This window comes from Scleropages formosus, chromosome 6 (genome assembly GCF_900964775.1).
Source record: "Scleropages formosus chromosome 6, fSclFor1.1, whole genome shotgun sequence".
Taxonomy (NCBI): domain Eukaryota; kingdom Metazoa; phylum Chordata; class Actinopteri; order Osteoglossiformes; family Osteoglossidae; genus Scleropages; species Scleropages formosus.
This window is the reverse complement of record NC_041811.1, coordinates 26,974,081-26,991,209: the sequence shown is the minus strand read 5'-3', so window position 1 is coordinate 26,991,209 and position 17,129 is coordinate 26,974,081. Positions and strand designations below refer to the sequence as shown.

The window sequence follows — 17,129 nt, the reverse complement described above, 5'->3', positions numbered from 1 at the left end:
TGTCTGTTGCACTGAAGTCATCCCAGTGCAAACACATTGCACTCAAAAGTCTTGCAGTTTTGCTTCCATCAGCAGTAATTGTATTAAAAAGCACTTCAGCAGATTCTAAGAACTAATCAAAATTTGCGGGGTGGGGCGGCACAAGCATTTTATGCCTGGAAAAATGAAGTGAATGTTGCCAAGTAAGTGTCTACAGTACCTGATGTTTTTGGAATGTCTTGCTACAATTTATTGATGTTGCTTTAACAAAAATGTGTTTTAACAGGATCTTCAGAAAGGTGGTTTCAATTGGCCTGTTTCCCACAGTGTGAAAAGGCTTTTGTTGAACGTGTTATTTAATTTTTTTTCCCTACGTATAATTGTGACGTTAGGAGACAGCTTATACTGTCCACTGCTGAGCATTGAACTATAACATGTTTGATATTTATAAATGTCACATATTAGTGGTTGCTATTGTTGTTTGTGATGCCAAGAATTAGGTTGTCCACTGGGAAATTTTACTAGTAGATTTCAGTCATAATTTTTACCTATGAAAGTTTGATTCACTAATGATAGTTTTTGAGTTTATTTTTGTTCTTAAATCTGATAGTTTCAAAAATAAACTCTAATTTGGCCTGTCTTCTAGAATAATGCTGTTATCAGAACAGGATTTTAAAGACTTCCTTATGTCATTGTCTGTCTGGTTGATACAAACCAGAGCACCTCACCAGTCAGAGTATTTGAGAATAACCATCTCTTCAACTCTGTAGCATTCATCGATTGGTAAAGATGTTTTTTCTCTTACAAAGTAAGTCCAAAAAAGGAAATTTGAAAACACAAACAACTATGAAGAACCCAGAGCTTTGTCAAGGTACAGATATTCATACCCCCAACTTTATTGCTGAATTTCCACTTTGTGATTTATTTTTTGAACCGTTCTCTGTATTTCATTGGAATTGCTGCCAAAAGCCCTATACTTACGTTCATACAAGGTGTTATATTTCAAATTGTATTAGTGTGACATTGCTGACTCAGGCTAATAATTTGCAGTATTTTTTTTTTTTGCCATATTTTACTTTCTATGTATGGTTCAGTTTTTTGCAGTGATTGGAATGAAACGTGTTCTCATGTTTGCCTGCCTGTTAAACACAATCCTCCTAAAGTAGTAGTTTCATGGGCATTCTGTTAATGTTTTCTCCCTGTCGAAATAATGTTGTTCCACTCAATAACCTGTGATTTATTGCATTTAAAATGTGTATATTTGTTTGTATCATGCAGTGTCTTCAACAGGCAACAACAAACATTTGCACTTTATACAGGTAAAAACAGTAGTATTAACACTATTTACATTTCTGGTGTACAGTCTTAACATTTCTGTATATGTACAAATAAATACAGATGCTTCGTGGTGCACGTATTTACATTCCACTTGATAAAGAGTGTATATATAGTGTGCAAAGCAGGCCTTCTTCCGGAACCCTATCATCTGTGCACTTATCGGTTATTGCAGATGTCCTGTTTACCCTGGGTAAGTGTTTCTGGACCAGCTGTTTTTCTAGTCTCCTGTGAGTCATTAACTGTCAGTGTCGTATGGGCAGGACTCTGTTTCAAGTCCCAAAATAAATTCTGATATAATGTATCAAGGAACTCTGTCAAGTATATTAAGATTAGTAGTGTTTTCAGGCATACACAACAATTATAAATTTAACATTTTGTCTCTACACAGGGTTTTACTCTTATTCTGTAACACCAGAGTTGTGTATAGATCGGTGTTGTTTACAGTGTGCATGTGTCTACTGTGTCAGGATGGTGTGTTTGCTATGGTTTGCTTTGAGGAACTGCTACATTGCAATATTGCGTTAATCAGAAAGAAATGCACATTCAGAAAAATGCCTGTGTTGATATATTGGTCCTTATCGTTGCTTTTAAAATTGAATGTTTGGATTTGTTGAGGGAATCCAGCAGCTGGAGAGAGCTTTGGGAGTTTCTTGTTTGGAGCACCACAGGGGGTTTCTCAATTTCTTCTAGTATTAAGATGAAAAAACCCTGAACGAACAGGTTTGTTCCCTGGAAGGTAGGAGGAAAAACAGCATGGGAATAAAGACCTCATAAAGTACTGGTGAATTTACAGTAGTGGAGAACAGATGATAATCATATCTCTAAGGATATCTTTTAAAAGTATTAATGTCCATTGTGTTGTATTTTTCGGTGCTGAGGGAGGGAAGAGACGTTTATGATCGTTGTCCTCCTTGTGCTGATAGTAGCAATGTTTCATCGTAATTTAAGAAAAGTAAAATAAATCAAAAACTTAATGTAGCCACCAATTATTGCTGTCAACATATTTATATTTTCTCATATTTATTATGTCACTTAAGTACAATGGATATTTTTGGGACATTAATTTTAGTCTTTTGCATTCAAAAGGGCAATGAAAATCACATTTTTATTAGTAAAATAAAACCCGGCATTACTCCTCCTCAAACAATGTAAAATACGGTATGTGAAAGAAAATGATTGACCAATGATAATTATTATAGCCTACTTACTTAGTTCTTACTTGGAATTAAGATGTTAGGAATGCCCTTCTGTTTAGTTTTTTGAGAATTAGGCTAGGGGTTGAATCTGAGGGACTGACCTGCAATATTTGGTCCCGCATTCGGCGTGATCCCGGCAACTGGCTCCAACGGGTCTCAAGGTGTTCCAGCGCCAAAGCAAGGAGCGCTTGGCCCGTTGGATGAGGCCTGCCCCATATGAAACTGGGGCTGTCTGCACCTGTATGTGATGATACTTTTTAGTCATTCACCGAACACTCACTTCTGCAGACACGATGTTTGGCTCCTGCGAGGAATCTGTAAGGGCACTGGCTGCTAGTTCTAGTAAACGAGCCCACCCAGTAGCACTGGTGCGTGTATTGCACACTTTGCTCTTGTTCTCTGCCCTTATCACAATAGGATGGTATGGTTGGGTGAAGTTGTTGAACAGCTGACCTATGATTTTGTACTTTTAAAATCCCAAAATCATGCAGGGAAGTTCTGGGACATGCACTAACTGTATCCACATTCAGTAGTCCTCTCTGTGCACTAGTAACCTGTACATTCTAAGTAAATGCAAAATGTGTCAAGCCCTGTCCTAGAGCAAAGTCACAAGTTCCCATGATGCTCAGGAAGAAATTTACATTTATTCATTTAGCTGATGCCTTTTCTCCAAAACAACTTATAATGTTAAGCTATTTAGAATTATTTACCCCTTTATACAGCTGGGTAATTGTAGTAGAGCAATTTAGGGTATGTACTTTGCTGAAAAGTACTATAGTTGGGATTCAAACCTGTGACCTATAGGTCTCAAGGCAGCAGCTCTAATCACTACGCTAATAGCTGCCTCTAATAGTGCATTGGCAGAAATCTTCAGTGCCTAAAGTCAGTAAATTGATGTATAATATGATTACCCAAGTAAAAAGCTGAAATGGGTACGGTAATAAAGCACACGCACACTGTCTGAAACTGCTTGTTCCGAGGAGGGTTGCAGTGAGCTGGAGCCTAACCTGGCAACACAGGGTGCAAGGGACACACCTAGGACAGGATGCCAGTCTGGCGCAAAGCACCCCAAGCAGGACTTGAACCCTACACCCACCCAAGAGCAGGGACAGGCCAAACCTGCTGCACCACCATGACCCCCGTAATAAAGCACTAAATATTAAATTACCAAATTATGTGTGCATTGGTTGCACAGAAGCTACTCATTCAGCAATGTTTAACTTCTCAGTTGGTTATTACAAGATCGTTTACAACATATGTTTAAAACACCTGCAGATATATGCAAAATCAAATTAGTAACACGTGAGACTGATTCACAAGTATTCATACATTTGCAAACAACCAAGGGTATCTTACCTGAATGGAAGCAACCAGGCACAGAACCAAGGAGATTGCAAAGAGCTTCTGATATGTTGTCTCCATGTATGCAAAGGTTTAATGTGATGAGCTTTGAGCAGAGTGAATGTGAGAAATGGAAGCCAGGCTTTATATTACAAAAGATTATCTTCTGATAACGCTCGGTAAGGTCAACGGTCAGCACAACTAGGCGTTCAAAGGGCACCTTTTAAAAGTGGAATTTAGGGCAAATCCACGTATCTTATTTTTCTGACTTTTTTTATTACAGCCCCTCTCTGTGCTTAGGATTCAATAGGACTCGGTATATTTCTGACATAATGAAAGTACCAGTCTGCAGCCCTCTGGCTGTGAAAATGAGTGCGAGTTGGAGAGAGGTTGAACAGAATAATCTTGCTGATTGTGATTTGCTTGTACAAAATACTCTTAAAAAAGCCAGTACTCCACAGCAAAGGTGCCTCCTGGTTTTTGGTGGAGTTGAAATGCACAGATGCAGTCATGGGACAGGCAGAATACCTCCTTTGGTACAAATATTTCAATGAATTTACTGGTTATGGGTTATATACTTGCATACTTATTCAGATATCATTTGTATAAAAGCTCCAGATACAACTCTTCTTGTGTTGCAAGACCACTGATGTTGGACTGATGAGCCAAACTATTGCAATTTTTTTTTTTTTTTTAAATAGATGATGGTAAAGCAGAAGTTAGTATTCACAAGGAAAAAAGTGAAAAGCTACAATTTTGATACTTCTGCTTGCTGTGGTCAAAAATGTTTAGGGACTCCTTTGCTTTGACTGTATTCAAATCAATAGTTCATTCTTCTCAGCTGATGAATCTGAGTATTTTTCCATGTCATTAAACATAATCTGGAGTGATATGTGCAGTGCATAACAGCAAGGTGCAATCTTTTACAAGATAAGACCTTGTACAAAAACAAGACCCAACTCAGATCAGCAAAGCGACAAGTCCAACACATCTGATGAACAAATATTCTTAAAATTCAGAAAATGCAACGATTAAATTGGACGAGCTGGCAAAGACGAAATAAATTCCCCTGGGTAAATTTAATAATGTTAATTTTGGGGAGCTTAAGTTTCACAGAAGTAAGCAATTGCATAGAATTGTTCAGCTGGTACTAGAAGCAGTAGAATGTAAGATGCCTGAATAAATGCTGCTTGAATTTTTTGACAAATGGGACTTGCACATGAAAGTGTCTTGATGGAAGTGTGAAACTTAACCAACAAAGGATGAGAAATGGAAGACAGCTTGTCTCATAGTAGGGGATAGATTTTTGTATGAGAAGAAGTTTCTTTTGAAAGATTTGTGAAACAAGCAGTGTTTCTATGAAAACTATCTTTGCATGGGTGAAAAGGCAATAATAGTATTCTTAACAGTATGTAAAAATACAGTAGCATGGTTAAGCTTCTGCTGCTGTACAGTAAGTAATTTTTCCTCTAAATAACATAGCCTTATTAATGGACAAGGTGTAAGTTGTATAAGCCTTAACAGATAAGAGCTGCTCTTCCTCCTCAAGCTCAGCTGCAGAATTTATAATGAAATATTACTTAATTTCTACTTGTCTGAGTGGCATGTAGGTGTTCATTTATGGATGCTCTGTGATGGACTGGCACCCTGTCCAGGGTGTACCCCCTCAGTCTTGCACCCAATGTTTCTGGGATAGGCTCTGGATTATCAGGACAAATGGTTATTGAAATTGGGTGAATGGATTTACTTTTCCATGAAAATCAACAAGAACCATTAGGTTTAGTTTATATTTTGTCTTTGTATCAGTGTTCCATCTTAACATAGATTCATTAACCTGCCAGCAGCGATATCTAAGATGGGGTGTAGAGAGAAGTTTTTTCAATACATTGCAACGCTGTTCTTTTCAGCAGCCGCAAACTGGATTTCTGTTAAATTGTGTGCAAGTTGTGCTAGCCTAATTGATGCAAGACATCCAATATTGTTACAGTTACTATCAAGGCATCTTATATATAGTGGTGCTTGAAAGTTTCTGAATCATTTAGAATTTTCTCTTGTTTCTAGAGAAATATGGTCTAAAATGTCATCAGATTTTCACACAAGTCATAACTCTAGGTAAAGAGAACCCCATTACACATATAAGACAAAACATACTTGTTAATTTATTTGGGGAAAATGATCCAATGTTACATATCTGTGTGACAAAAGCATAAGTATGTGAACCTTTGCTTTCAATAACTAGACCTTGACATTTTCCTGTAGAATTTGTTAGTACAATTCAGAATTCATAATTCTATTAATGGAATCCATCCTGGTCCAAAGACAGCGAAGACTGCTCAAACCATGATACTGCCACCACCATGTTTCACAGATGGGATAAGATTCTTAAGCTGGAATGCAGTGTTTGCCTTTCGCCAAACATGATGCTTCTCATTCAAGCCAAGAAATTCCATTTTGGTCTCATCTGTACACAGAATATTCTTCCAATAGCCTTCTGGCTTATCCACGTGGTCTTTAGCAAACTGTAGACAGGCAGCAATGTTCTTTTTGGAGAAAAGTGCCTTTCTCCTTGCAAAACTGCCATTCACACCATTGTTCAGTGTTCTCCTGATGGTGGACTCATGAACACCGACATTAGCCAATGCAAGAAAGGCCTTTAGTTTCTTAGACGTTACCCTGGGTTTCTTCGTGACCTCCCAGACTATTACAGACCGTGTTTTTGGTGTAATCTTTGTCGGTCAACCACTCCTGGGAAGGGAAACAATGGTTTTCAATTTCCTCCATTTGTACACAAGCTGCGTGACAGTGGACTGGTGGAGTCCAGATTCTTTGGAAATAGTTTTGTAACCTTTTCCAGCCCGAGGAGCATCAGCAGCTCTTCCTGAGGTCCTCAGAAATCTCCGTTGTTCAAGCCACGACACACTTCAACAAACCTGTGTTGTGAAGCTCAGATTTTGATAGTGAAGCCCCATATTTATCTTAGTTATTCCTCAACATACATTTATCCACTTACTGTAGCTGAGGCTTTTCTCCAAAGCAACTTGCAGTGTTTACCTACTTACAATTATTTACCCTTTTATGCAGCTTGGTTATTTTTACCTTAACAATTTAGGGTAAGTACCTTCCTGAAGGGTATGATAGTAGGAGGTGGGAAAATACTGACTGCATTTTGATTTTTGCCACTTGTTGTGTTAGGTCTGTAGGGGATTATACCAACTATTCTCTAAGATCTAAATTATTACAAGATATCAGGGTCACAAAATAACGTGCTTTATACAAAATATGACTTTATAATGTTCCTTTAGGCTTCTTAAAGTAGCAAGATAACCCAGAATGAGGGTCACCTCCAACAGTCCCAAGGAAAACTAATTTTCCCATGAACATTTTCCCATGATGGGCAGATGTACTTCTCTGTACTGCAAATTTCTCTTTGTTCCTCAAAGAACATCATGCGTGTGGAAATGATCCTGCTTGGAGCTAAGGTGTACAGGGTGGCTGACAGCTGTGCCTCTTTCCATATCTAAGAGAAGTGAAAGGTTACAGATGACCCCAACATGCACGTTACTAGGGGAAAAGTACATATGTTTACCCCGAAGGAAGAGGAAGAAGTGGCTGCTAGGTATTGCATGTGACTCTGGGTCATTTAAAAAGAGGATGCAAAACGAGAAATGACCATGAGGGCAATGACAGCAAGAATATTTGAACTGTTTGGGAAAACCGTTTTCAGCAGACTGCACGTGACAGTATGAGATGTTAATATTATCACCACACAACAACCTCCATAAATGTGCTTAAAAAAATCTTAAATTCTCACTGTAAAATCTCTATGCTTCCTATCATTACTGGACTTATCATTACAGACTGCCTGCAAAGAGCTTCCTTTTTTCTGATGTTCTCATGTGTTTGTGTGTTTTATTTTTAATTGTTATTGGATCCAATCCACATCCTCCTTTTTAAGCACATGTGACTCATGCACATCATGTACCAGATCAGCCCTTCTCTTCCTTTCAGAAAAAGTTTTATTTGTTCCGTAAACTTTACTCCAGTTTAATAATGTCCCTACAAAGGTTCATCTCTGTGCTTAATCCCCAAGATGCTCATAGTAGGAAAAACTTTAGCATTATTACCACACAACTTCCTCAGCTTTTTTACATCACTAATATATATACAAAGCATACAAATGAAACACATAATACCTGAAAACATCTTCTAGTAAAGTCACAAAGAAGAGAATAAAAACTAGACCATGGACCTAATCAGTCATGCACATGGTAGATTTACTGGATCTTCCATCACCATGTTCTGCAGCACAAAGGAGTGGAATTCACAGTTTTCCTTTTCTTCGGTTTCTCTTCTTTGATATTTTTATACCAAAGTTACTGTATTCCTCTTATTCCTCTTATTCTTCCTCAATGTCTTATCAAAACAGCAGAAACTTACTCGTATAAAACACTGAGATCAAAACTTTGCAGTTAAAAAGGGGTCTCCATAAGCAAATTTCCATAAACAATATTCCGAAGCTAGACATTTATCATTGATTTCTGCCTTTATTTTTCACGCATCTTTACCACCCCCATGTGTTTAAAGACAAACAGTCGACCATAAATATTATGCTTTGTGTGTCAAGGTATACAAAACATATGAAAGTATATAGCTCCTATAAGAGCCTGTATGCAAAATAACTAATTATTTGTTTCACTAAAATAAGATCTCCACTAGAGTCCACTTGACTCTACTTAACTCCACTCCCATTTGCCCATGAATGGGACATCCAGAGATAATCATTGGTCTAACTGGGACTGTATAAAATCGTCAACATAGAATTGTGACACACAATATATTTATAATAATACACACACACTTTCTGAACCGCTTGTCCCATACGAGGTCGCGGGGAACCGGAGCCAACCCGGCAATACAGGGCGTAAGGCTGGAGGGGGAGGGGACACACCCAGGACGGGACGCCGCCACCGCACCCCCCTTGTATTATATATAGTTATAATTTATTATATAGTTTAACAGTCTATCACTTCACCAAATTATGTAATAAAGTGATAGACTGCTAAACTAAACAAATAAACAAATAAATAAAATATATATAATAATAATAATAAATAAATTAATAATAATAAAAAATTTAAAAAAATGAAAAATAATAAAAAATAAAATAGAAAAATAAAAAGAAAAATAAATAAAAAAATTAAAATAATAAATTTTAATGTTGTCTATTTTTAAAGAGAGGACATAAAATTGCGCATAACTCCATGAATATCTAAGCAGTGCGTAAATGGTGATATCAAACAAACAAGCTGTGCTTTTATAATCACATCTCTGTATCTAAATATCTTCATGTCTTGCTGAATGAATTGTTGAATTGAACACCACTTTGGAGAAAAGCCTGTCACGCACAGAATGGCCGGAAACAGGCAGTGAGCGTGGACCCAATTGCGGGTTGGTTTATTTCTTTCTCCAAGCCCAAAGGGTTGGGCACGATCAGGGTCAGGAACAGACAGAGGTCAAACGAGGCTCAAACGTCAATTCACAGGCAAGGCTATACTCGGTGGTTGTGGAAAGCAGGCGAGGATCGATAACCAGGAATACTAGAAGAAGAACAGTGCCACTGCGAGTCCTCAAGGGCAATTGCAAGAATCTGCATCGTTCTTCGGACACGGAGCTCCTTTTTTCCTGGGTCTTCATTGATTGTTCGCAGGTGTCGGCGATCCGCTCGTTCCCAGGGACGTGACAAAACCTCTGAAAAATTAATAAATATAAATGTACAGAGCTGCTTTAAAGTATGTGAACCCCCTTGTGTCCCTAAGTTTTAAAGTTTTTATTTAATGACAAGCAGTCTTTCTCATCTGACATAACAGGTGGGTAATAACCAATTCCATATGTTGGTTTAGAGGAAATTCTATGTCGTAGAAAAATGGAAATAGTGCAGATACAAAAATAAGGGAATCCCAAGTTGCATTGGTTGAACCAAGTAGGTAAGTAGAATCAGGTCTGTAAATCATAATCATTTATTCATTTTATAAGTTTAAGGTGGAGAGTTATGAGTTTATTTTAATATCTTGTGAAAGAATAATGACCATCCCTATAGGGTGTGGTGTTAAATTTGATCAAAAAATGACCTAAACATATGCTTTGATGATTATACATGTTTAAAAATTAAAATGTACATTTAGAATGCGTTGTGACTTAGCTAAGTAAGACAAGTACTAACCAACAAGCTTGTTGTGACACCCAGAAGTGACCAAACATATGCAAGGCGAGGTGGTGACTGTATGTGTAAGACATGATATGAAACCAGGTCAGCAAGAGATATGTTATCTGCTTCTGCTTCCAGAAAAAGAGCAGAAACCGATAAAGAAGAAAGTTCCAAGAAGTGGAAAGTTACTAATTATGCCTAATTATTAGGCCCTGAAATGAATTATGTATGAGCTTTGCAAATAAAGGAAGGCAGCAAAGACTGATCGGGAAGACACCTGGATGATTGGGGCTCTCCTGTCAGTACCGTCGCTTCTGAAAACACAGATCTGCCTCGGGTCTTTTTCTGTGTCGTATGTTAATCCGTCACAGGTCTTTCACTGTTTAGTGTCTTTGTCTTTGTCTTCTTCCCGAACATTGTGTGGCAAGTAAGTTCAATTGTCCTGCGGTTGTCAAGGTTCTGGGGGGTGTGGTGGCACGGTGGGTTTGGCCAGTGCCCGCTGCCCGGTGGGTCCGGGGCTCAAGTCCTGCTCGGTGCCCTCCGATGGACTGGCATCCTGTCCAGGGTGTTTCCCTTGCGCCTTGTGTTTTTGGGATAGGTTCAGGACGAGCGGTTGTCCAGAGAGAATTTTTTTTCACAAGAGTTCACATACTTTCAAGCAGTGCTGTAACTCGTAAATCTTACACCCCAAGCGATGCTGCTTAACATTCACTTTCAGCAACACGTGACACTTAATAGCGTTTAAGTTTGCCAACTTGCTTTTATGTTGCATAGTCACTGTCACAGATATATGTCAAACATAAGGAAATATTAACATCATCGCGCAGGAGACATCGTTTAGTGATGTGGAAGAGCGGGAAATGGTCATGAATCCCTCCACCGTACCTCTTATTGTCACCACTTCACGAAAAAGAAGCAGAGGGATCCAGCACCCTTAAATTTACAGCTATCTTAATTCATTGAAGGAACTGTCTCAAATTACTGTGCAATTTCCTTCCTTTCATTCATATGTTAACTTTGAATCAAATAACAGCAGTTTTTATTTCTTTGAAATAATATCATTCCGTATCTAAGCATGCAGGTGAATTGAGAAACTTTTTGCTTTTAATAATGACCTGATTTAGAAGGTCAGGAGGAGATGCAGTGGCACGGCAGGTTTGGCCGGGTCCCACTCTCTGGTGGGTCTGGGGTTCGAGTCCTGCATGGGGCGCCTTGTGACGGACTGGTGTCCCATCCTGGGTGTGTCCCCTCCAGCCTTATGCCCTGTGTTGCTGGGTTAGACTCAGGCTCTTGCCATAACCCTGCTTGGGATAAGTGGTTTCAGCCAGTGTGTGTGTAGAAGATCAGGTTACACAGGAAAAAAAAGCATCATGTTAATACAGTCAAAGGGGAATAACAGCAGCCAGTACATTAAAGGATCAGGCAAAAAAATACAGACCTTATCCCTAGTACCTCCACTATTATTATATGGACAGTCGTATACAACTCAGTAGTTGACTCTAGGCCAAGATGACCTGGGTATGACATTGGAAGTGTGTGAAATGTTAATGCATACTGTATCCAAATTTGGGACTGCAACTGATCTCTGTAGCTGAGGCGTGGGAGCTCACACAAGGATTACAACATGTGCGATAAGTGGTTGTGCAATGGACTGCAATAATAGCAGCTTTTACATCGAGTATTAATTCAACTGATTAAGTGCACACAAGGGGGGTGGGACTGGGCGGGGTCCTGCTTTCTGCTGGGTCTGGGGCTCAAGTCCCGCTTGGGGTGCCTTGCGACGGACTGATGTCCCATCCTGGGTGCGTCCCCTCCCCCTCCGGCCTTGAGAGCTGCGTTGCCGGGTTAGGCTCCGGCTCGTCGCAACCCAGCAAGCGGCAAGCGGCTTCAGCCAGCGTGTGTGTAAATGCATACGTCATCATGACGATGGTACTTGGATCACATGGATCCTAGTTTCTCACTTGTTGATTTGGTCTCACTGCCTCCTCCATCATTTATAGCTCAGCTGCAGTCATACGGTTGCTGTGCAGTTTCTCACATATCATTGCCAAACATGATCATATGAAATATGTGAACATCTGTCATCGGCAGTCATGGGACCGATTAGGACCTGATCATCATACTGCAGACTTGTTTGATTCTGATACAGAATGATATTGCCTCATTTTCCGTCCAAATCGTATTTTCACCTCGAGCCATTGATGCAATGATGTCTTATACTATGATGTCCTGTCTTAACACAGGGTCACAGTGTATACTTAAGGTTAAACTAAATTGGTAACTGGTTAACATCTACAATTTCATCTTCCATAACCATGTCCATAGTGCTGTAGGTGTTTTCTCCCACTAATAACACAGAAATAGTAAGTTGGATAGGTTAATAGTAATAGAACTCATTACTAGTAAACTTTAGAAATATGCTTACAAGTCAAATTATGAGCTCATTTTCTCTATTACCATGGGTATCACTTGGTGACCAAAGGAATATCAGACCTCAACACAAAATTTATTGTATGAGTTCAGCTTGCATTTGACCATCACGTGAATGATTGGAAAACATTAGTATTTTTCACCTTACATTGCACATAAGGTCCAACGCAAATAAAAATAATGAAAATAAGAAATTTTAAATAATTCACATAAGAGTAATGCAAAATCCACAGGCATAAACTTGAAGTGTTTTTTTTTATTGTTGGAGCTTTACTAGGGCTGAAATCGAATGACTTGTGATTTGAACTCAAGCAACTATAAAAAATGTTACCATTCAAACGACAAAAAATTAATTTGTTATATAATGTTAATGTTTAGCCTGGAGTCCTGTCTACAATGTTCCCCATCTTAGCCTTGCATCCAGTGCTTCCTGGACTGGCTCCGGTTCACCGCGACCCTACTCAGAAAAAATGGTTATTGAAAGAGGATGGAGGAATTTTATTTTTTTAACTTCAAATTAAAAGTATGCAGAAAAAATGAACAGATATAGAGTATCTAAGGAATACCCAACACAGTTTTTTGTAACACTTCACGAAGTTCTTCCCCCAGTCTTGCACCCAGTGATTCCAGGATAGGCTCTGGACCACTGTGACCCTGACCAGGACAAGCAGCTAGCAAGAGTGAGTGAGTATAGATCAGCACTCGGCAAAGAAGCCGGACCTGGAATTAACATAACTAATCAACAAAGCAAAACCGCAAACCGCATGATGTATCTCACCGAATTTCGCAAGTCACAAAAAATAAAAAATTAAAAAGCATGACCGGGTCCTGCTTTCCGGTGGGTCTGGGGTTCAAGTCCTGCTTGGGGTGCCTTGTGATGGACTGGCGTCCCGTCCTGGGTGTGTCCCCTCCCCCTCCAGTCTTTTGCCGGGTCTGGTTAGGCTCCGGCTCCCCGCGACTCATATGGGACAAGCGATTTCAGATGATATATGTGTGTATGTGATTTGATTACAATTTATGCATTACATTAAGAGATTTTATCAAAGCAACATCCAAAGATTAAACAGTATTCAGTGGACACTTTGTCCAAGGTAACTTATACTGTTAGATAGATTAAACTACCTACAGCCATTGCCATCTATACAGCAGAGCAATGTAACACACACACACACACACACACACACACACACAAGCACATATTATGGGACATCTGGAGTCAACATTTGAAATGAACCACATCTTTAAAAGTGGGAGGAAACCAAAACATGTGGGACATGGGAGATTTATTCATGTTTGGGCATCTGTATGTATATTTATTCTGTGTATGTTGCTTTTTTGTGTTCCAACTACAGGGGGATCACACTCCTTAGCCTCCCTGGAAAAGTCTATGCCAGGGTACTGGAAAGGAGAATCCGACCGGTAGTCGAACCTCGGATTCAGGAGGAGCAATACGGTTTTCGCCCTGGTCGTTGAACACTGGACCAGCTCTATACCCTCACTAGGGTGTTGGAGGGTTCGTGGGAGTTTGCCCAACCAGTCCATATGTGTTTTGTGGACCTGGAGAAGGCATTCGACCGTGTCCCTCGTGGCATCCTGTGGGGGGTGCTTCGGGATTATGGGGTTCGGGGCTCGTTGCTACGGGCTGTTCGTTCCCTGTATGACCGGAGCAGGAGCTTGGTTCGCATTGCCGGCAGTAAGTCAGACCTGTTCCCGGTGCATGTTGGACTCCGCCAGGGCTGCCCTTTGTCACCGATTCTGTTCATTATTTTTATGGACAGAATTTCTAGGCGCAGTCAGGGAACGGAGGGTGTCTGTTTTGGTGGCCGCGAGATCTCGTCTCTGCTTTTTGCGGACGATGTGGTCCTGTTGGCTTCATCAAGTCAAGACTTGCAGCGTGCACTGGGGAGGTTTGCAGCCGAGTGCGAAGCGGCGGGGATGAGAATCAGCACCTCCAAATCCGAGGCCATGGTTCTCAGTCGGAAAAAGGTGGATTGCCCCCTCCGGGTTAGGGGGGAGTTGCTCCCTCAAGTGGAGGAGTTTAAGTATCTCGCGGTCTTGTTCACGAGTGAGGGAAAAATGGAGCGGCAGGTTGACAGACGGATCGGTGCGGCGTCCGCAGTAATGCGGTCATTGTACCGGTCTGTTGTGGTGAAGAGGGAGCTGAGTCGTAAGGCGAAGCTCTCAATTTACCGGTCGATCTACGTTCCTACCCTCACCTATGGTCATGAACTCTGGATCATGACCGAAAGAATGAGATCGCGGATACAAGCGGCAGAAATGAGTTTCCTCCGCAGAGTGGCTGGGCGCACCCTTAGGGATAGGGTGAGGAGCTCAGTCACCCGGGAGGAGCTCGGAGTAGAGCCGCTGCTCCTCCGCATCGAGAGGAGCCAGTTGAGGTGGCTCGGGCATCTGTTCCGGATGCCTCCTGGACGCCTCCCTGGGGAGGTGCTCCGGGCTTGTCCCACTGGGAGGAGGCCTCGGGGCAGACCCAGGACACGTTGGAGAGACTATGTCTCCCGGCTGGCCTGGGAACGCCTTGGGGTTCCCCCAGAGGAACTGGAGGAGGTGTGCGGGGAGAGGGAAGTCTGGAGTGCTCTGCTCGGACTGCTGCCCCTGCGACCCGGCCCCGGATAAAAGCGGAGGAAGATGGATGGATGTTGCTTTTTTACATTTTAAAACAATTATAATTAATTCCAGTATATTTTTATGAGCATGTTTAGTATTGTAGGTTTAATCTTTGTGTAATTTTTCAAGTTTGTTGTTTTATATCAGGGTCACTTTTGGGACTCAGGAAAACAAAAATTCTTATAATTGAAACTAATGTTAATTAGATCTTCAGGTTATGAAAATTTACCTTAGAAAGAGTTTTTCAGGGAACGCTATTTTTGTAAGGTAGAAGATTGTATTGGAAATATACGTAAACTGTACTGTCGCAAAACCTTATACAGAAACGATTAAAACTTCATTTTTGACAATGTATTACAAACTTTTTATTTTAATGCAATTTAATTCTAAATTCTGAAGATGCTGTACATCTGTCTAATTCAAATAAAAATGGTGATACAAAAAATATAGCGATCTGTAACTGTGGTATGCATGGTGTTTGGCAAGAGCCCAACCAGCGAGTGGATTAGGTGTAATGTTTATTTTTCTTTTCCATATCTACAAGTCAGTGCATCTCAAACAAGAACTCCTGCGTCAAAACCGTGAAATGAATTTCAAGGAAATTGCTTTTTGGCACGACATAAGAACAAAACCAGCAAGAAGTTGAAAGTAAAACTATAATATCATACAGCTTTTAACCACTCTAACAACTCCATCCGTCCGCTGTGACATTCAAAAAAAAAAAAGACACACAGTGCCCAAAACTTCCTAAACACTTCCTGCAACTGCAATTGCATCTTTGCAGACAGCTCCCTCCCTACTCCCCAACACCGCCCCCCCCACTTACAAAGAGTCTACTGACTGCTCCTTTGCCTGCACCTGGTGCTCATTTCTTCCTAATGGTCTGAGCAGGGAGCTTGCCACAGAAAACCTTTTGTCACATGCGCTGATATGTAAAAAATGTCTATCTGGAGCTGCAGCAGTTCATTCGCAGCACATGGGTTGTGCGTTTATATCCAGCTCAGCCTGTGGAGAGTTTGCATATTATCTCTGTTCCAAGCAAATTGGTGATTCTAAATTCAAGACCCTGGTTATTGTCTACAAATGCATCAATAGAACTGCTCCCAGCTATTTACAGGTTTTGGTCAACCACTACACCCCAGCTAGACCCCTTCGCTCGTCTGCTTCTGCTCGCTTGGTGGTCTCGCACAGGAAAGGTAAAGCACGGAGGTTCTCGGTTCTGGCTCCGTTGTGGTGGAACAACCTTCCCCTGTGACTCAGAACTGCGGAAACTCTGTCTACATTCAAGAAGGGTCTGAAAACTCACCTTTTCCGGACCCGTTTCGCCCAAGATCTCTCCAGCTCATGTACGGTGTAAATGTTCATGCACCGTAACTTCATGAGCATCACCAGATAAAGCCTTTAAATTGGTAGGAGGGTATCCGAATTTGTCTATCCTGTGTTTTATGCACCTACTTTAACGATGAACCTCGGTGCAGCAAGTGGTAGGTAACAAACTAGGTTTGTTTGAGAGTCACATGTCTGCAGCTGTGTCTCTTTCTCTTAATGCAATGCATAAATTGTACTTTTGCTGAGATGTACGTCGCTTTGGACAAAAGTGTCTGCTAAATGAATAAATGTAAATGTAAATGCAAATTGTTGTTTGTCTGTCGGTCACTGTGGGTGTGCATGTGTGGCCTGTGATGGACTGGCATCTTAAGCAGATTGTACCCTGCTTCGCTCCATATGTCCTACGCTTGTCTGGAGACTCTGGACCATTTTGACCCCGCACTGGAAAACCCATTATTTAGAATAAAACCCTCGTGAATAAACATAAGGGTGCCAGAGATATCTCAATAATGTTAGGACGTAACAAACTGAACTGGAAGTTTTTGACTGCAGTGCAGTTTCTAAACCAAGAAGCTCTTGCATCATATTCAGCGACTGCTCAATACTTGTATATATTTTAGATTTTCATTGCTACATATTTATTGCACCTTTGGAAGAACATTTTAATAAAGACTGTTAAGGAGCAA

General features: G+C 40.6%; 1 protein-coding gene across 1 annotated transcript; it reads right to left on the bottom strand.

Annotated features, from left to right (window-relative positions):
- Positions 1-1,972: 1,972 nt before the first annotated feature.
- LOC108935519 (liver-expressed antimicrobial peptide 2) lies at positions 1,973-3,964 on the bottom strand. The gene is made up of 3 exons (XM_018754212.1): positions 3,870-3,964; positions 2,615-2,751; positions 1,973-2,046 (listed from the first exon to the last, which is right to left on the bottom strand). Exons 1-3 carry the CDS (start codon positions 3,933-3,935, stop codon positions 2,010-2,012), a joined length of 240 nt encoding a protein of 79 aa, XP_018609728.1. The 5' UTR covers positions 3,936-3,964; the 3' UTR covers positions 1,973-2,009.
- Positions 3,965-17,129: the final 13,165 nt, after the last annotated feature.